Source organism: Sminthopsis crassicaudata, chromosome 2 (assembly GCF_048593235.1).
Source record: "Sminthopsis crassicaudata isolate SCR6 chromosome 2, ASM4859323v1, whole genome shotgun sequence".
Lineage (NCBI taxonomy): Eukaryota > Metazoa > Chordata > Mammalia > Dasyuromorphia > Dasyuridae > Sminthopsis > Sminthopsis crassicaudata.
Genome location: NC_133618.1, coordinates 434986527 through 435007499, shown reverse-complemented (window position 1 = coordinate 435007499; position 20973 = coordinate 434986527). Strand labels below are relative to the sequence as shown.

At 44.1% G+C, this 20973-nt stretch overlaps 1 protein-coding gene across 2 annotated transcripts; it reads left to right on the top strand.

The window, feature by feature from the left end:
• The first annotated feature begins 525 nt into the window (after positions 1-525).
• SLC34A1 (solute carrier family 34 member 1) lies at positions 526-19270 on the top strand. Of its 2 annotated transcripts, none has more exons than XM_074292285.1 (13): positions 526-647; positions 1017-1153; positions 1394-1549; positions 1808-1936; positions 2187-2330; positions 4012-4123; positions 5020-5215; positions 5785-5880; positions 11328-11397; positions 11796-11963; positions 14804-14920; positions 15065-15189; positions 15707-19270. In XM_074292285.1, exons 2-13 carry the CDS (start codon positions 1042-1044, stop codon positions 16208-16210), a joined length of 1929 nt encoding a protein of 642 aa, XP_074148386.1. In that variant the 5' UTR covers positions 526-647; positions 1017-1041; the 3' UTR covers positions 16211-19270. The 2 variants fall into 2 exon arrangements, with proteins under 2 accessions (XP_074148386.1, XP_074148387.1); XM_074292286.1 differs by having other exon boundaries at positions 529-647; positions 1041-1153.
• The last annotated feature ends 1703 nt before the right edge of the window (positions 19271-20973 follow it).

Sequence of the window (20973 nt, the reverse complement as noted above, 5' to 3'; positions counted from 1 at the left end):
GCAGGCTCATAAATACACAAATACACAATGGGTGCTTAGAATAGTACCTCTAGTAGTAGGGACTTAATAAATATTCATTGTTTGACAGAAATGATTCAAAAATACCCAAATACAGGTATCCATGTACAGAGATCCACACATGCAAGAGACATGTAGGCATAAATGCATACCCAAGAGACAATTTATTTGGGAAAAAAGAGAAGTGATAAGAGAGAAGGGAGAGAGCCCACCGGGACTGTCTGTGGGTAGGGTAAGAGGTAGGAGCTGGAAAATACTGAAACGGGGAACTCTCAAGGTGAGGAGGGTCCTCAGTGTCTGGGGTTCCAGTAATAGAAGACTATAAGCCTGGGGAGAGTTACTTACTAGGCAGTTCTGGTCATGGAAGGGAGTGGGAAGATTGCCCAGAAGAAACCCCGGAGTGGACACCTCCATAGGCAAAGACTCCTCCTGACGATTAGCAATTAACTGGGAGGAATTTTGGGGGAGGAGATTAATTAGGTAACTATAGAAGGCAGCTGGGGTTCTGAGGGACTTTGATCTTGACCTGAGACCATAAAAGGCCTCAGCCCCCCCAAAACCCTCCTACTTTGGCCACAAGGATTTTCACACTCAGCTTCTGGAGTCCAGGCCAGCCTGGAGGCGGTCAGGTGAGTGGCCAAGGAAGCTCCCTAGCTTCCCATCACTCCCTCCACTCCCAGACTCCTCACTTTTGCCCCTTTCTCCCACTCTGCAGGCCCCTAGCCCTGGTTCCCAGTATTTTAGCCTCTCAATGCCCCTTCATTTTAACCCCTTGATTCCTGGCCCTCAGTCCCTGATAAGCAGGACTCCCATACAACTTCAGTCCCCATGACAGTTCCAAAGTCCAGCCATCCTCAACCCCAGGGTGCTTTAGCCCCAAGAGGCCTCCTGCCCAAGTCCCAGGAAGTATGTATGGAGGGGAGACACGCCAAGGAAAAGAGCGGTGTGGGGATGAGGGGACCCGGGAAAGCCTGAAGGCTGGACTGTCTGCTCCTAAGGACCTCTGTGGTGTCCGTATCCAGGATGATGCCTTACAGAGAGAGACGCCTGGGCCCTGCCCTCTCCCCACTGCCAGCTGCCAGTCCCCGCTGTGTGATCCGGGGTGCAGCCTTTGCCTACTCTCCCAGTCCTCAGGGTAAGTTCCAAATTCCCCAGAGCCCAGCCTAGATCTGCCAGGGCCCCACCTATGATGGGGCGGGGAGGGATGGTGAGGGTCCTTGGCTGTGGGTCTCACCTTAGTCTGAACGTGCTCCAAGGTCTGCTCCAGGGCTGCCCAGAGATGCTGTTTTCCATTGTCCCCCCATCTACTCTGCTCCCTGTGGCCGAGGACCCCAGTGGGTAGCAGAGTTACTCATCCCTCAGTCTTCCTCCCCAGTTCTACATCGGATTCCTGGAACCCCAACCTATGCCTTCCCCACCATGGGGCCGGGGGGCCTTCCTGAGTGTGGCTGTCTGTGCGGAGAGACCCTGGAACGCTATGAACCTGAGCCACTGCCCCCCAAGTTGGCTCTGGAGGACACACAGAAATCAGGTGCAGAGATACGAAGGGGGCTGGGCAGAGGGATTGGGCTACCTGAGCAAGGAGTGATGAAGACAGATGGCCAGGCTGGCCCTCTGAACAGAAATGAGGGAGGAGGGCTATATCATTGAGTCACAACCCTGAAATAAGGGGGGGACAGAGAAGTAGATCCAAACTAATGGTCTGTGGAAGGACTCAGGCCATCTGAAAATGTTAGTGGGGGAAGAGAAGAGCAGGAGGGGAGGGACTCACCTGGTGCTGTCTCCCCAGAACCAGGGCCACCCCAGAGGCTCCACTCGGCCTGCGTCACTGTCCTCAAGGTCCCCATGATGCTTGTCTTCCTCTACCTCTTTGTCTGCTCCTTGGATGTGCTCAGCTCAGCCTTCCAGCTTGCTGGGGGTATGTAGGAGAGGAAGGAGGGCCGGCAGGGTTGGGAGAGGGTTCTAGGACATCCCATGGGACAGGGAACAGGACCTCAGCAACACTGGCTCAGAGAACCAGGACATGGGCCGGACCTCAGTGGGCACTGGGCCATCTTTTGTCCAAGAGGGTTGGGAGGTGGAGGGAACTGAGAACAGAGGGCAGGTCTCTCTGATGCCGGCGACTGTCCTTGCCCCCAACCCTTTCCTCCTTCTCCCCCCACCCCCAGGGAAGGTGGCTGGTGACATCTTCAAGGACAACGCCATCCTGTCCAATCCTGTAGCCGGGCTGGTGGTGGGGATTCTGGTGACGGTTCTGGTGCAGAGCTCGAGCACATCCACCTCCATCATAGTCAGCATGGTCTCCTCAGGCTGTGAGTCTGGGAAGGGGGATTAAGGCCGGCAGGTAGCAGGGAGTGAGCCAGAGCACCAAGACAGTGCACAGGAAGAATACAGTCAGTGTGAAGAATGGGACCTCAGCCTTCATTGATACAGTCTCCTTCCAAGGATCCCAGCTCCTCCTAGGAGTCATCCAGGCAACACTTGACCCGTTCCCCTCCCCACTCCACCCCCCAGTCTTAATCTTTTCCTGTTTTCTAAAAATCCCTGGTCCATAACCTTGACTCAAGGCTCTGAGCCTTCCAGAGTGCTTGCTCTCTGAACCTGTGTAGGCCCTAGTTTCAGAGATTGATTGCCCTTGATTCCTACCTTCTCCCCTCTTCCCTTTCTCCTTTCCTTGACACTGAACATCTGATTCTGGGATCTGCTCTCTCTTCCTTCTTTTTATTAATATATTTTGTTTTTACTTTATCTTATTCTCCCAATATGTCCATCTATGTGCTCTATCCAAAAAACTATCCCTTTTAACAAAAAAGAAAAAAGAACTTCAGCACATTAACATATTAACTAAATCTGATTGGATATCCAGTGTTCCACATCTGTCTCCTCCCACCTCTGCAAAGAAGGAAAGAGTGTTTTCTGAAGATTACATGGAAGAGTAAACTAATCTATAGGAGAGCTTGGTATTATACTGGATGAAGTGCTAAGTTTGGAGTCAGGAAAATTCATCTTCCTGAAGTTAAATCAGGTCTCAGATATTTACTAGCTCTTGTGCTCATTTAACTCTGCCTCAGTTTCCTCATGTATAAAATGAGCTAGAGAAGGAAATGGCAAACTACTTCAGTGTCTTTGCCAAGAAAACCCCAAATGGGGTCATGAAGAGTGAGACATGACTGAACAATGACTCAACAAGCTAATCTATAACTTCACAAATAAGTAGGGATCTTTAAAGGATTCTCTTAAAGTTCCTAAGCAATTTTATCAAGCTGTGATTTCCCCCCCCCAAAGCTGGCTTGACTCATGATTCCCTCCTGCTCATGAACCATACCAGGGTTATTTAACCTCCCAGAGAAGAGCATTTTTTGCCTCAGACCTACCATGCCCTAATTTAGGAATTTGTCCACCTGAGCATTATGGGTTATATTCAACAACACATCTTCAAGCTCACTCTTGGCCAGTCAGTCTTCTGGTATGATGGGTTTAACCCACATTCTCTTAATACTTCGATAATTTCCCCTCCTCACATTCCCTTAATACTTCAATAATTTCCCCTCCTCTCTCCCTTATCCTTTCACAGCCCAAGGCAAAAACAAGGAAATATAAAGCAGGTACAAACAGGATTCCCATCACCGCAATACAAAATGAGAATATTAAAACCCCACACACACTGGTGACAAAAGTTCATTTTATTTCAGCTGAGAAGGACTGGTGGTTTGATGATGAGGCAGATGGTACAGAGTAAAGGGACTGAGGTCTCAAAATGCTAAGTTCCTAAGGAAAGAGTAACTCTTGATGAGGGGCAGGAATGCAGCTTTCCTCATATACTCAAATCCCTGTGATGGGGTAGGTTGAGGGTAGATAGAAGTGTCAGATCTAGCAACCCAGAGAGAGAGGAGACATTTTTCTGACATTTTTTCATCCTCTGTAGGAGAGGGGAGGGGACCAATGGCAGTACTGAAGAGTGCAACTAAGCTTTTGCTCCCTTCCTACCCACAGTACTGGAAGTCAAGTCTGCCATTCCCATTGTCATGGGCTCCAACATTGGTACATCTGTCACCAACACCATTGTGGCATTAATGCAGTCTGGAGATAGAAGTGACTTTCGAAGGTGAGCAGGGACAGGACCAGATTGACTGGGTAAGGTGGTAGTCAAATAGTCAAGTGGGGTTGTGGGATTCTTCTGACTGAAATGACCATAGTAGGTAGGACTCACTCTGATCTCTAGTTTCACTCTAAGCCACTTCCAAACCACCTCCTTATCCATTTCCCAAACCTTCCCCAAACTAATTTCTCCCAACACTGACTTCCAATCTTCAGTCATTCTCCCTCCACTGACTACCACAACATAATCCTAGTTCCCCCGCAATTTCTCTTTGTGAAAGTAATCCATGCCTCAAGGTTCCTATTCTGAAATAGCTTCGACCATTTATATTTCTCCCAGCCTAATTCTGACCAATTAATTGCCTTTATCTCATCCAAACTCTTACATCCATAGAGACCCCAAAATTCCCATTATTTTTTGAGAGGCAATTAGGGTTAAGTGACTTGCCCAGTGCTAGTATTATGTGTCTGGGGCCATATTTGAATTTAGGTCCTCCTGATTTCGGGCTGGTGCTCTATTCACTGTGCCATCTAGCTGCCCCTAAATTCCCATTTCCAAACTCACTTCATCTTAATTCTGACTCCCAAATGCCCCATTTTTAGTCATCTTTTAAATTTTCCTGTTCTAACCAACCCACAAATTCTCCCAGTCCCCAGTTTAATTCAGATTAATCCTAGTCTCCAAGTGACCTAGCCTTGATTCCCAAACTCCCCTTCTGGCCTTTACTCCAAAAGTTTGCTGATCTATGACAGACTCCCAAACTTCCCTATCTTTATCCATTCTAAAAATTCTCCCATCCTCCCCTTGACCCACATATTTCCCAAAATGTACCTTGACCCACTTCTCCCTCAATCTCCAGTTCTGCTTCTGAACTCAAGTCCTTCCCCATTCTCTCATCCCAGGGCTTTTGCAGGGGCCACAGTCCATGACTGCTTTAACTGGCTATCCGTTCTTGTCCTTCTGCCCCTGGAGGCAGCTACGGGGTACTTACACCACCTCACTCACCTAGTGGTCACTTCCTTCAAAATTCGACGTGGCCAAGATGCTCCAGACCTGCTTAAAATCATTACTGAGCCCTTCACCCGACTCATTATCCAGGTGTGGATTGGGAATCCTGGGCCATTCTTGAGCTGGGGGAGGGTCCTTCCTCTGTTGTTCCCCTCTAAAGAAATCTCCATTTATTGGCAGTTGGTGGGAGGCTTTCAATAGAGAGGAAGGTAGTATGGTGGAAAGTACTGTGACTGCAGATAGGAAACCTGTCTTCACATAAACTCAATGAGTCTCAATTTTCCGATATGTAAAGTGGGATTAATAATATTTCTACCACCTACTTCATAGGGAAGTTATGGAGCAAGGGCTTTGTAAACCTCAAAGAACTTTAAGATGTTATTATTAATTATACATGGTATGATGGAAAAACAGAGCCAGGTTTGAATTCAAACTGGAATTGAATCCCAGTTCTACCACTTTCTAACTTGGACTAATTGCATATCTTTAGCTTTCAGGGTACTAATCTGTAAAATGAGAGGGTTAGAAGGCATCTGACTCAACTGAATCAGATAATCTGGATTCAAATCCTACCTCTGACGCTTATCCCGAGGTATTTCTTACCTGGGGTCAAATTTCTTCTTATCATTTTCTCAGTGTCCCTAACTTTCCCTTCCCAGCTGGATAAATCTGTGATCAATAGCATCGCCACAGGGGATGAGACACTTCGAAACCACAGTCTCATTCGGATTTGGTGTGATCCCAGCCCCTCAGAGGTAAGTCTCTAACCCCTCCACAGGCAAGCTTAGCCCCATTCCCTCCATCCCAAATAAGTACCAGCTTTTCTTCCTTCTCCCCCCCCCCCCTCCCCCCCCCCGCCATCAATCTGAATCCAATCCCTCCTCTCACTCAGAGGTAAATTACCTGACCTTTTGGAGGTAAGGACCAGCCAGGTTACACTATGAGTAAAGTCCAGCTCAAAGTGAATCCCACACTCCAATCAGTGAGAACTCAAGCCAATTTAATTCATATTTATAAGCACTGCCTTGTGCTAAGCACTGCTTTAGGTACTGGTATTACAAAGACAAAACCAGAAGCTGTCTCTATACTCGTGGATCTAACTGAGGTGATACAGCATGTATCCAGATAAATAAGGACCAAGTAATACAAGGTCATTCCAAGAGGGAGATAGCCCTGACAGCTGGGGAGATGGTGATCAGGAAAGTCCTTGTTTAGGTTCTGGCACATGAACTGTGCCCTGAAGGAATCTACAAAGGATCTTACAAAGTGGAGGTGAGTAGGAAAGATTCTCCAGACAGAGGGGATCATCTGGGCAAAAGGTATGGAGGTGGGAGATCTATCATTGTTTTCAAGGAACAGTTTATCAGACCAGTTTGACTGGAGAGGAGCATACAGAAATAGTGTCAAATATAAATCAATGCTGGGAAAGAGATCAGGAGTCATACTTTTAATAGCTTTCAATTGCCAAACTGATGGTTTTATATCTTTCATAGAGTCAATAGGGAGTCATTGACAATTTCTGAATCAGAAGGTGATGTAGCTAGATCTATGTTTAAAAAATAGCGGGGGCAGCTAGGTGGAGCAGTGGATAGAGCACCAGCCCTGAATTCAGGAGGACCCGAGTTCAAATGTGATCTCAGACACTTAACACTTCCTAGCTGTGTGACCCTGGGCAAGTCACTTAACTCCAGCCTCAGGGAAAAATAAAAAATAAATAAATAAAAATAGACTTGTGATGGAAAGTGCCATCTACATCCAGAGAGAGAACTGTGGAGACTGAATGTAGATCAAAGCATAGTATTTCCACCTTTTTATTATTGTTATTTTTCTGCTTGGATTTTTTTTTTTCTTTCTCAATTTTTCCCTTTTTATCTTATTCTTCTTGCACAGCATGGTTAGAAGAACTGCACAGGTTTAGCCTATATTGGATTGCTTACTGTATTGGGGAAGGGGAGGAGGGGAGAGGGAGGAAAATTTGGAACACAAGGTTTTGCAAAGGTGAATGTAAAAACAATCTTTCTGTGTATTTGAAAAAATAAAATACTATTAATCATAATTTGGCAGAAGAAATTAGAAAGGGGAAACCTGGAAGCAGAGATGCTATTAGAAGACTAATATTATAATAGAAATGAAAGGTGTCCTGAACAAAGGCAGAGGCAGTTACATAGTACAGTGGATAATGTGCTAGACATATAGTCAGGAAGAAATGAATTCAAATCCAACCTCAAACATCTTTTTTTTTTGTCTATAGTAATTTTATTATTTTTTAAATTTAATTTTTATTTTATTTTATAATTATAACTTTTTTTTGACAGTACATATGCATGGGTAATTTTTTTTATAACATTATCCCTTGCACTTACTTCTGTTCAGATTTTTTCCCTTCCTCCCCCAACCCCCTCCCCCAGATGGCAAGCAGTCTTATATATGTTAAATATATTACAATATATTCTAGATACAATATATGTGTGTAGAACCGAATTTCTTGTTGCGCAGGAAGAATTGGATTCAGAAGGTAAAAATAACAGTTTACACTCATTTCTCAGTGTTCCTTTTCTGGATGTAGCTGGTTCTGTCCATCATTAATCAATTGGAATTGGATTAGCTCTTCTCTATGTTGAAGATATCCACTTCCATCAGAATACATCCTCATACACTATCATTGTTGAAGTGTATAATGATCTTCTGGTTCTGCTCGTTTCACTTAGCATCAGTTCATGTAAGTCTCTCCAAGCCTCTCTGTATTCATCCTGTTGGTCATTTCTTACAGAACAATAATATTCCATAACATTCATATACCATAATTTACCCAACCATTCTCCAACTGATGGACATCCATTCATCTTCCAGCTTCTAGCCACTATGAAAAGGGCTGCCACAAACATTTTGGCACATACAGGTCCCTTTCCCTTCTTTAGTATTTCCTTGGGGTATAAGCCCAGTAGTAGTATGGCTGGGTCAAAGGGTATGCACATTTTGATAACTTTTTGGGCATAATTCCAGATTGCTCTCCAGAATGGTTGGATTCTTTCACAACTCCACCAACAATGCATCAGTGTCCCAGTTTTCCCACAGCCCCTCCAACATTCATCATTATTTGTTCCTGTCATCTTAGCCAATCTGACAGGTGTGTAATGATACCTCAGAGTTGTCTTAATTTGCATTTCTCTGATCAATAGTGATTTGGAACACTCTTTCATATGAGTGGAAATAGTTTTAATTTCATCATCTGAAAATTGTCTGTTCATATCCTTTGACCATTTATCAATTGGAGAATGGCTTGATTTCTTATAAATTAAAGTCAATTCTCTGTATATTTTGGAGATGAGGCCTTTATCAGAACCTTTAACTGTAAAAATGTTTTCCCAATTTGTTACTTCCCTTCTAATCTTGTTTGCATTAGTTTTGTTTGTGCAGAAACTTTTTAATTTGGTGTAATCAAAATTTTCTATTTTGTGATCAATAATGGTCTCTTGTTCTCCCTTGGACACAAACTCCTTCCTCCTCCACAAGTCTGAGAGGTAAACCATCCCCTGTTCCTCCAATTTATTTATGATTTCGTTCTTTATGCCTAAATCTTGGACCCATTTTGATCTAATCTTAGTATGTGGTGTTAAATGTGGGTCCATGCCTAGTTTCGGCCATACTAATTTCCAGTTTTCCCAGCAGTTTTTGTCAAATAATGAATTCTTATCCCAAAAGTTGGGGTGTTTGGGTTTGTCAAAGATTAGATTGCTATTTTTATTCACTATCTTGCCCTGTGAACCTAACCTATGCCACTGATCAACTAGTCTATTTCTTAGCCAATACCAAATGGTTTTGGTGACTGTTGCTTTATAATACAGTTCTAGATCAGGTACAGCTAGACCAGCTTCACTTAATTTTCTTTTCATTACTTCCCTTGAAATTCTCAACCTTTTGTTGTTCCATATGAATTCTGTTGTTATTTTTTCTACAACCTCAAACATCTTTAGCTGGGCAAGTCACCTAACCTCTGTCTCCCTCAGCTTCTTCATCTGTAAAATGGAGATAATAGAATCTACCTCCCAGGGTTGTTAGAAGGATAAAATGAAATCACATTTGTAAAGTTCTTTGCAGATACTGAAGTGCTATATAAATGCTAGTTGTAATTGTTATGAGTGAAAAGAAGTGAGTGGATGCAACAAAGATATTATAGAGATAAAGTGAAAAAGACTTGACAGCTAATTGAATTGTGAGGGAGAGGAAGGAATCTAGGATGTGAGCTTGGGTAATTGGAATTTCTCAACAGGAATAAGGAAGTTTAAGGGAGGAATGGATTGGGGGGAAATATGTACATGCTGAATTTCAGATTCCTATAGGATATCCAGGCAAACTACCTAACAAACAGTTGTTCATATAGGACCGGAGTAAAGAAGAAAAATTAGAGCTGGTATTATATTTGACATTCATACGCATAGGGATAATGATTGAACCAATGGGAACTGACAAGATCACCAAAAGAGAGAGTATAAAGAAATAAGAGATGGCCTAGGGCAGAACCATAGGAGATAGCCACCAGTGGTGGACAGGAGAAATGGTCAAAGAAGTGGGAGGAGAATTAAGAGAAAGAAATCACAGCCAAAGCTGGAAAGTATCCAGGAGAAGGTACCCGAAGGTGAGCCCATAATCCCCAGAAATGAGGATCTCTCAGTGTTGAGAACCATTTGAGGTGTAAACCCTTCTTAGGTGCTCCCTGTTCCAGAGTTCCCCCACAACTGATTAAGATCAGGTTGGTTTCAGTCTCTACATTGATGGCCTAATCTTTCCTGAGGCTATACTGTATGAACAGTCTGGGAAACGGGCTAAAAGACAGGGCATTTGAGGAAAAAGAGAGAGAAGACTCATCTTCTTCCCTCGAGGATCTGGATCAGATTCAGATCTATGGAAGTATCAGCAAGCATAGCATGGGGGGAGAAATTTAAAACAAATGCTTCGCACAGTAAGTGGGAACTATTGTCCATTTTGCCTAGAAATCTGCCCAAGGAAGACCCTTGTGGGTCCCATTCTTGCAATTGTTGGGGCTGCCTCCAGAGGCCACTAGAGTTCCAGCCTTATGGCCCAAATAAATCTTGCTAGACCAGATTATCTGGAAACCTGAAAAGTGAAGTTTTTCACTAATAATTCTCTTTCCGTGAAAAGAATGTCTTTTATTAATATCACATCCTGAGAGAATGTTATCATTCACAACTATAAATAAAAAGGGAATATAAGAGCATAGAATTGGGGTTCAACGGGGGGAGACTTCCACTACCCTGATTGGTGAGTACCTTAATAAAGGAGAATCTCTCCAATATTCCCTCAGACTCCCACATTCTCCCTCCCTCCCTCCACTCATCCCTAACCCCTATTTTCTCCACTTAGTCCTGTCTTCTTGTCATTCCTCCCAACTTAACCCTTTCCCCACTTTATTGCCATTCCTCCAATTCAACCCTGTCCCTCATCTCACCCCATCCCAATTCCCATTGCATCAGCATCTCATTCTCACATCATCCCCAGCCCTTGTATCAACCCCATACTCCATTTTATTCTATTCTGGGCCAAGTCAGCAATTCAATCTCAAGGATTTGAATGCAAAGAAGCACCCATGATCCATAAAAAGTAACAAAAACAATTCTACCAATAACAAGAGATTAAAAGCATCCCAATTCTAAAGATAAAAAGGATAGTGACTCAAGTTAAATGCCACACCCTTCTGCCTCCAATCACCACAGCAGCCAGCCAAGGCTGGTCCTGGCAGGAAGGCTTTCTCCACAGGCCAGTAAAGCTTCTAACACCAGCTATTCCTGGGCTGGGCCTTTTATGCCACAGGAAGCCAAGAAGCCAGCTGACCTCCCTATCCCCTCAAAGGACCAGCTCAGTCCACATAAAACAGGTGCTGCTCCTACCATCCACTCCCATATCTCCCCCATCACTCATCTAATTCACATTCCTCTCCAACAACACATCTCCATCCTCCCACTCACCCTCATCCCCCCAGCCTATTTTTCACCTCTCATGTCTTGCTCCCAAGCTTACTCTTTCCTGACCTCATCTTCCATCTCTTTGTTGCCACATTCTTCTTTCTCCATGAGAAGGGCTAAAGGACACAGATTTGGCCCAGCAAAGAGGGGGAAAGATATATTTCCTTGGCCAGGCCAGTTTCTCCTTTGCTCCCTGACTTTTCCCTCATCCCCTTCTCCAGGTTATTACTGACATGCCCCGGGCAGAGGCCAATATCAGCTGGATTCTGGGGAATGCCACTGGGGAGAAATGTAGGTCACTGAAGTGTGGGGAGATTCTGGTGGGGGTGGGGGTGGGCAGAGGGAAGGGTGGGGGGCAGATCATCCCTAGAGCCCACCCCCAAGAGGCTAGACTATAAGTACCTAATCTTCCCTGATGTGGGAGAGCAAAAAGTGGGGCAAAGAAACTTCCTTTAGGGATCCTAAAAAGCACTAAAGACTGATCCTGCTCACAGTTCCTAGACATGTCCAGATTAAGCATACCTCTTGGGCGTTCAAGTCAGAGGTTTGGGTTCAGATTTAAAATCTGGGTTAGGGACAGGAGGCTTAGGTGGGAGGAGTAGTGCTATGCAGTCCCAAGGGGTTTCTTGAAGGGAGGCCTCCGGTCCTGGGAGGCAGGCTCTCAGCAGTACCATCCCCATCCCATTCAGGTCAGCATCTGTTTGTGGACACCTCTCTGCCTGACCTGGCTGTGGGTCTGATCCTGCTTGCTGGCTCCCTTACGGTGCTCTGTACCTGCCTCATTCTCCTGGTGAAGCTGCTGAATTCTGTGCTCCAGGGACAGGTAGCCAAGGTTGTCCAGAAGGTCATCAACACTGGTGAGCAGGCACTGACCATGACTTAGGGGAGAGTGGGAACAGGGCAAATTCAACTGGGTAAGGGAGAGATGTGTCTCAGTATCACAAAGAACAGCACAAGGTCAGGAGATTGATAACGTAGTGAAAGGACAACCTGGACAGGGATGGGGGGTGGGGAGAACAGGTACACCCAATCTCATGACAGACTCTGGCAGGACTATTCCCTCCATTCCTAGGGGAAGGGAACAAGCATTTATATAATACCTATTACCGTCAGGTAAATAAGATCTCATTTAGCCCTCATAACCACCATGGGAAGTTTATGTTATTATGCCCATCTTACAGTTGAGGAAATCAAGGCAAACAAAGTTAAGTGACTTTACCAGAGCATCACATGGATGTTAAGTGTCTGAGGTGACATTTGTACTCAGATCATTCCAGGGCCTGTGCACTATAGTGCACTAGCTGCCTCTACCCAGAAGCTAAACTCAAATTAGCTAAGATTCCCTTTCCCTGCTGAATCCTCTGTACCAGAATCCCAGATCAAGCAGCAAGATTGAGTGTCATCTACTGCCAGATCATGTTCCTTTGCGTGGACCATGTGGTCCTCCAGTTTCTTTTCATTTGTAGTTCCCATTCCTAGAAGAAGGCTGCCCAGTCCTCCTCACTGAAAATTCCCTGGAGGTCAAAATTCAGAAGCAGCAAAGAACAGTAGAAAATTTGAAAATAGAGGACCTGCTACTTATTTCCTATAAAATATTAAGAAGACACTTTACTGCTTACTTATCTGTAAAATAAAGGGATTAGATGACCTTATATCCCTTATAGCTCTAGATCTAAGACCCTATGAAATATGGTTTTGAGAAGGAGGCTTGATTTCTAGTATCTACTATTCTCTTCTCCTGTGTGACTTAGGGAAAACTAATGTTCCCTGTTCAGCCTTATTTTCCTCCTCTATAAAGTAAAGGTATTTGTGAATTTTATTCTAGCTCTAATAGTTTATATTTGCCATGTCTAATGCTGATGCTCAGGGCTCTTTCAGCTCTAAAAGTCTGTGTCCCATATTCTCAAGAGTGCTATCGCTAGTAATTTTGGTGCCCAGGACAAATTCAGTTGGGGACAAGGACAGGGTAGAAGGCGAACCACTCTGGTCTGACATAGTTGAGTCAGAAAAGGAAAAGGCTAATTCCCCAAGAAAATCTTTCTGTATTCCCTGTAACTGAACCAATGGCCTCTTATTGTCAGTCCTCTGTTCCACGGGAGTACTTAAAGCGGAGGAGACCATAGAGAGGTTCTCAAGAGATAGGAGTGGGGTGGAACTATTCTTATAGTATGTCTGGATCAGGCAAAAAAGGATGGGAGGAAGTGTATGACCACAATGAATAGGACAGGATCAGGAAGAATAATTATGAAGTACTGAGATAATGCAATGGATATTCATTGTGTGCTCCTAATTATTAGTGTCTTGGAACAAAGATTAGAGATAGTAATGTCCTTCCTAAAACCCAGAACTAAACATAATAATCTAGATATGGTCTGAACACAAACAGAGTACAATGGGACTGTTAACTCCATTGTTCTGAATACTGCTCTGTAGCTGCCATATCACCTTTCTGACTTGAGGTCCATTAAACTCTTCAGCTCTTTTTTATCTAAAATGTTGACTGCCAGAACTTTTCCATTCTATACTCGATTTTTTTGGAAAACCAAATGTACAGATTTATTTTCATCTCTGTATTTGTACCTTCTAACCTGTGAATTATCTTTTTAGATTCTGAAACCACCATCTAAGATTAATTTTTTGTCATCTGATAAAAATGACATACAAGAATTGGTGCAAGAACAGCTTTCCAGAGGCACTTAACTAATCTCTCCTTGCAAGTTCAATTCCATTTGATTCCACAAGCATTTATTAAACATTATGTTCTAGATAGAAAAGTAGAATAACATGAGGATAGAAAATTGTACATGAAGTCAAAACAACTTGAGTTTAGGTCTTTTTTTTTTTTTTTTTTTAACAAATTAGTTGTGACCACAGGCAAATTACTTAACCTCCCAATACTCAGTCAATTCTATAAGATCATGAGTTTGACTCCCAAAGTCTTATGCTTTGTTGTTATTTTTGAATGGGGTTTCTCTTTCTAATATTTTTGAGGATTTTTTGGTATTTATGTTGATTTTTTGTGGCATTATTTTGTAGTCTGTAACTTTATTGGTTGTAGACTGTCTCAATTAGTTTTCTTTACTAAGTGTCTCATATCATCAACAAATAAAAATAGCTTTATCTAAGATCATAGGTTAATGACAAGTTTTCTATATATGTATTTATTGATAAAGAGAATTTCCTCATGAGGAACTCCATCCATCCATGAAATCCCAGGTGTGGAACAGAGATATGACTGAGTTGACTTTGGTCCTGTGATTACTGCTCCTCTAGTCCTCTAGTCGTTCATTCAGTTGTAATCCTACCTAAGTCCATGTTCATCCAGGCTCCACTGCTTCATTTCGTCCCCAAGGATGCCATGAGACTTTGTCCTTAGCTGATGTCCAGGAATCCCATGTTCATGACATGCCCTTGGTCTATTAACCCTATAGAAAAAGAAAATAAGGTCAGTGTGGCTGGAGCCAATCTCATTGACTCTCCATGGTCACTTACCAATAATCCTTATGGCTACCTAGCACTAAGTAAATCCTAGACCATTATAGAGATGTGAGCTATTATTATAATTTCCCATCTCCCCCCTCCAATTTCCAGCTTTAAATCCATCAGCTTTTTGTGGGTGCCAACTTAACAGTCACCAGTTATGTAACCTCTGTGACTAACATAGGCTGTGGGGATGGGATGGGGTGCCTCGTTACAGATTTCCCATATCCCTTCACCTGGGTGACTGGCTACTTCGCTATGGTGGTGGGTGCTGGAATGACCTTTGTGGTACAGAGTAGCTCCGTGTTCACCTCAGCCATCACCCCACTCATTGGTGAGTGTTCCTGCTTTGGGAGGGTGGGAAAGGCTGTGCAATTAGGGGAGGGAATTGTAAAAGAGAGCCCATGATGGGAGAGGCTGGAAACACCAATGTGACCCAGGACCCCTCAGAAATTGAGCCTTCTGCTCCTTCCCTCAGGTCTGGGTGTGATTAGCATCGAGAGAGCCTATCCCCTCACTCTGGGCTCCAACATTGGCACTACCACCACGGCTATCCTTGCTGCCCTTGCCAGCCCCAAAGAAAAGCTCTCCAGTGCCTTCCAGGTACCTAATGGGAAAGGTGGAGGTAGGGTTGGGAGCAGGGCAGGAGGAGGAGGAATGGGGTCCTCTAGCCGGAGGTAATGGCTATTCTGGACGTGTTGGCCCAGGGCAGCTGAGGCTGAATATACTGCAACCATCAGAAGTGAAAGGAACTTAAAACTATATTCCATGTAAAATGTCAACGCTTGAAGAACATAAGCAATCAGACCTGGAATGGTCCTTACAACATAGAACATCAGAACTAGAAGGAACCTTAGAACATAGAATTTATCTATAACTATAGCATTATCAGAGTTGGAAGGGCAACCTCCTAGTACCACCTTCCCTCCCTAAACATCTTTCAGATGGGAAATTGAGGTCCAGAGAGGGTCAGTCACTAAATCATATATGCTAGTCATATCTAGTCAGTGGTAGAGCTGGAATCAGAATCAATTTGCTAGCTATGTGCCATCCTGGGACTGATGGGGGAGGGGATTGTCTAAAAGGGAGATTTGCTGATCTGTGCTTCCCTCACCTTCAGATTGCCCTGTGCCATTTCTTTTTCAATATTTCGGGCATCTTGCTGTGGTACCCACTCCCATGCACACGGCTGCCCATCCACATGGCCAAGGCCCTGGGCCGACGCACTGCCAAATACCGCTGGTTTGCCGTTCTCTACCTGCTCGTCTGCTTCTTGCTGCTGCCCTCGGTGGTGTTCGGGGTCTCTATGGCAGGCTGGCGGGCCATGGTGGGTGTGGGGGCCCCTTTTGGGGCTTTGCTGGCCTGTGTCATCCTCATCAACCTACTCCAAAGCCGAAGCCCTACTCGGCTGCCCAAGTGGCTGCAGACTTGGGATTTCCTTCCCCAGTGGATGCACTCGCTGAAGCCCCTTGACCAGCTAATCACTCGTGCCACCCTTTGCTGCACCCGCCCTGAGCCACGCTCCCCCCCACTGCCCACCCGAGTTTATCTCGAGGAGCTCCCCCCAGGCACACCTTCCCCACGCCTTGGGGTGCTCCCCCAGCACAATGCCACTAGGCTCTAACGGTGTCCAAGGGGAAGTCCTGGTCGCCGTTCCTACAAGGGGCTCACGCCAAAGTATGTCTATTTGTGTATATGTGTGTTTGGGTGTATGTGTCTGTGCTGGGGCATACACAATCAGACAATGTTAGAACTGGAAGAGACCTCCCATAGTCCCACCACCTCTTTTTAGGAAAGATGAGGAAAGAGAGACCCAGAGAAGGAAAGAGGGATTTGCCGAAAGTCATCCAACCAGTCAGCTAGTCAGCATTCAGCCTAGTCTCTGACTCAGCCCAGTTCATCTCTATGTCACAGATGTTTCTGCCTGTCTCTGTGTGTTTCTCTATCAGTGTTCATATATGTCTGTGCATGCTTCTGTACCTGAGTGCATGGGACAGGCTAGGAATCCACATGTGCACCTGTATGTGTGTGCACATGTCACACCTGGTGGTGGATGCTCATCTACACAATCTACTTCTGCACACTCGTGTGCGTGTGTATTTCAGCTTTTATATCTGTGTTATTGTATGTATATGCTAGGGGACCTGGGAGAAGAAAGGCCTTTCTCCATTTAATGATAAAGATTCTGAAAAAGTGATTTTTTCAGGACCTAGGTAGCACAGTGGATAGAGCACCAGCCCTGAAGTCAGGAAGACCTGAGTTCAAATTTGATCTCAGATACTAAATACTTCCTGGCTGTGTGACCCTGGGCAAGTCACTTAATCCCAATTGCCTCAGGAAAAAAAAAAAGTATTTTTTTCATGGCTCCTCTGGGCTCCTGAGAAGGGGTGTTGGAGGATGGTTTCTGGAGACCAGAAAATTGGTCCTAACTGCCCTCCCAGGGTCTTTAGTTCTAGGCTCCTGTGCTCAGGCTTTCCCCAATCCTAGTATCTTGCTCTTAGGAAGGAATCTGTCCTGGCAGGCTAAAGAAAAAGAATGGGATGGGGGATGAGAGGGAAGGACTTCAGAATAACATGACATCACCTCCAGACACCTTTTCTACTTGTCATCCTCATCCCTTCTCTTCCTTCTTCTTCTCTTCTTCTTTCTCTCTCTTCTCCTCCTTCTCATGCTCCTTTCCCCTCTTGGCCACTAGTTGACTTGAGCTCACATAGGGGTTATGCTGAAAGTTCTCCTCTCCTCAATTACATTGTCCAATGTAATTGGCCAATATCTTACCAGACCCCCTTCCCACCTTTATGGGTGTCCTGTCTATTAAGGATTGGCCAAAGGAGAACAGCCTGAGTCAGGTTGAGCAGAGCTAGGAAATGGGATGTGGCAACTGCTTTCCCATGCTTCTACTCATCAAACTGCCCCTCAAGACCCAGAATTTTCCCTGCTCAGGGTTAGGGGCTGCTTCACTCCCTTTTATCCAGTCCTTACAACCCTTGGCCCCACCAGGCTGGAATGGAGACTAGATTAGCCAGCGACAGCAGGACCTGGCCCTTGGCAGTCACTCAGGTGTGGGAGGTTCCTTGGCAGGATGCAAAGGTCCCCAGAGGAAAAGAAGGAACTGGATCTGGATCCCTCACTCCTTGAAGGGTTTCTTTCTTTCTAATTGGCCTGAACCAGGATCTACAGAAGAAAGGGTCATAGTTCTGCAGTTATCAGTCACCCTCCCTCAGATTTTCCTAGCTTGTTTGGCCCACGGAGAAAACAAAATCCCTTCCCTTCATTTTCTTAAACTGAAGCTTTAGCAAGGAATGAAGAAGGGAAAGAACATGAAGAAAAAGACATAAGCCTTTGATGGTTTATACATGTTTACAAAGGCATAGAACTATAATCTGTCTGACCTTCTCTGGCCCTGTGGAAAGCCTGGCCCCAATTTCTACACCTTACCTCACTGGGCAGCCTTCCCAGGACATGAGCATTCCCTTGAAGCCAGCCCAGGAGACTCTTGCAAAGGAGTCTCCCCAAATGGAAGTCACACTTGCAGGCCACCACAGGGTAAGGACTAGATCTTGGTCTCATTACCACCTCTACCAATCCAGGCTACTGCCTTCTCTGTCATGAGTAGCCTTAAGATGAGTTACCTGTAGCACTGAAGGACTTGACTGGCAGGCTCACACAGTCAGGAAATGCCAGACCCAGAACTGGAACCCAATATTTCCTAACTTCAAGGCCAGCTTTCTATCCACCATGTCACATGGTCTCTCAATATTCTTTAAGTAACAGTAATAATTATAGCAATAATGACAATAACAATACTGGCTTGATCCATCACCTAGCCTTCCCTTCCCTCAGAAAGGAGGATATATAGTCCCAAATGGTGAGGTGGGTCAAAGCAACCCAAATAAAGCCTTGGATCAACAAAAAACCACCCAAGACAAGGGTTTCATCCATCATTTACTTCCTTTTAGGCCATCTAAAAGGCCTAAACATCTAAACACCCTGGGCCTTTCACTAACTTTTCTTTATTTCCTTCTTTCTTTCTTTTCTTCTTCTTTCTTTCTTTCTTCCTTCCTTTCTTTTTTTTTTTTTTTTTTTTTTGAGGCAATCAGGGTTAACTGACTTGCCCAGATTCCCAAAGCTAGAAGGTGTCCAAGGTAGGATTTTAACTCAGGTCTTAGCTGATTTTAGCGTTGGTGCTCTATCCACTGCACCACCTAGCTACCCCTCACTACCTTTTCTAAACTTGCCTGATTCCTAGGTCCCTTCCTGGATACTGTCCTTGCTTGACTCACATAGTCAGAGTCTTGCTACCCTTTCCCCAACTCCACCCTCCCTAGATGACTAAGTCTTTGATCTGTTTCTCTTTATGATTTCATCTCCCCATACTTTAGACTAACAAAGCATTTTTTAAAAGGATTATGGTTTTAAATCTAGAAGGATCATAGGGATTATTACATATAAACTGGAAAAATGAGACCCTGAGTTAGCAAAGAGATGTGCCCAATGTTATCTAGGTAATAAGGGGCAGAATTAGAATTTTGGTCTTTTCACTCCAAATTCACTGGTTCAATCTTAAATGATGGAGTGACATATTTGTATAATCACTGGCCTAGATAGTCACTTCATCTCAGCCCCAGCTCCAACCCTAGCAACCAAAGGAAAAAGAAAAAAAAAAGAAAAAAGAAAAGAAAGTCAAAAAATTACAGGTATGACTTACAAAAATCAGGATAATTCAACTCATTACACAGAGGAAACCCAAAGTTCACAGTAGACACTCCTTCCTTTAAAAAAAAAAAAAGTTTAATTGTTTAATTGCTATCTTTCTTTCTTACATTATTATTACTTCCCAATGATATCTCTTCCAACACCTGTTTCTTCACAGTCTTATCTGCCAAGTCACCTCTTCAGTCTTTAAAAGCACTCCCCTCATTCCAAAGAAGCTAAAAAACTCTGGATTTCACAGATGTCCAGGAGGGACTGGGGGCTGCACCAACTGAGGGGCAGTGGATCTGAGTTTGAGTCCATCAGAGAGTAAAGAAACTCTGAAGGGAGAATGCCCTGATGCTCAGATATATAACCTCTCACCATTCATTCTCCCTATTTTCCATGAAAATTAAAATTCCTATATAAGGATAGAGACAGCTCCTGAGGGACACTCCTAGAACCCAGAAGCATCAGGGAAACTTCACTTCCTTGCCTGCAAACACACTTTCCCACCCTTGGCTTGGTCTGGCCTCAGAGTAGGTCAGTCCAAGCCAGAGCCCAGCAGCCTGAATGAGGAAATACATCTGTTCCAGGTTTCCGGCCAATTTAGGTGACCTGGAACCAGATTCTTTTTTGACTCATTGGCCATAACTGAGAAATGGGAACTATGTAAATTGCCCATATTTAAGGATGAAATTTGCTCTGATATCCTGAATTGGAAAAGGCCTTAAGAGGTGGAAAGGATGAAGAGGGAGGCATTTCATACAGAACTGGAGTTTGTAAGGAGGCCAGGGAAAGAGAACATAAGAGAGGGAGGTAGGAAATATGGACCCCTGCCTCCTTGGGAGCAGTCCTAGCTGTCCACTCTCCCCTCATAGGAGGCCAACAGAGTAGATGGGTCTGAGCTGACTCCCTAAGGTCAGCCTGAGGTCTCGTTTCCCTTAGGAATTGGCAGCTTCAAGTATCTGAAACCCCTAGAATATTTGGGTACCTATTCCAACTCTTCCCCTGTCTCACTTAGTTTCTGTCTTCTTCAAAATGTTAAGAGTATGATCAATATTATAGAAGATTAATTTATTCTCAAGAATAAGATTTAATAATAGCTAGCACTTATATACTACCCGCTATGTGCCAGATACTATGCTAAATACTTTACAATTATCTCATTTGATCATTTCAAGGAAGGTGCTCTTATTATCCTCATTTTATAGTTGTAGAAACTGCAACTTGCCCAAAGTCACATAGTTACTAAGTGTCTGAGGTCAGACTCTGGCCTTCCTGACTCTAGGCTCACAATTCTTACTGAATATGTCACCTAGCTATCCTAATTTTTTTCATTCATTAACAGACATCCTTAAAATAGATGTATAAGGTACCTGTGGAGAAAGATAAATAAGGCAGCCCCAGTGCTCATAGATCTTATAGCCTACTAAGAGAGACAGATACACATGCAATAAATAAATTAAAATGTGTTAAGCACAAAGGGAGAGTAAAAAGTGCTAGTGAGATCATTTCTAGTATGGAATATGAGAAAAGACTTCTTAAGGGAGGTAGCTGAGTCTTAAAGAATAGATAGAACTTAAGGTAAGGAGAGGAGGAGAAGAGAGAAAAAGAGAGGAGAAGGAGAAAAGAAGAAAGAGAAGGGAGATAATTTCTATGAAGAATACATGGATTAAGCAATAACCATGTAAA

Coding starts and splice junctions, on each gene's coding strand:
- SLC34A1 (XM_074292285.1), top strand. CDS start 1,042: ATGATGCCTTACAGAGAGAGACGCCTGGGCCCTGCCCTCTCCCCACTG. Junction 1,154..1,393: donor CTACTCTCCCAGTCCTCAGG/GTAAGTTCCAAA, acceptor CTTCCTCCCCAG/TTCTACATCGGATTCCTGGA. Junction 11,398..11,795: donor GAATGCCACTGGGGAGAAAT/GTAGGTCACTGA, acceptor CATCCCATTCAG/GTCAGCATCTGTTTGTGGAC.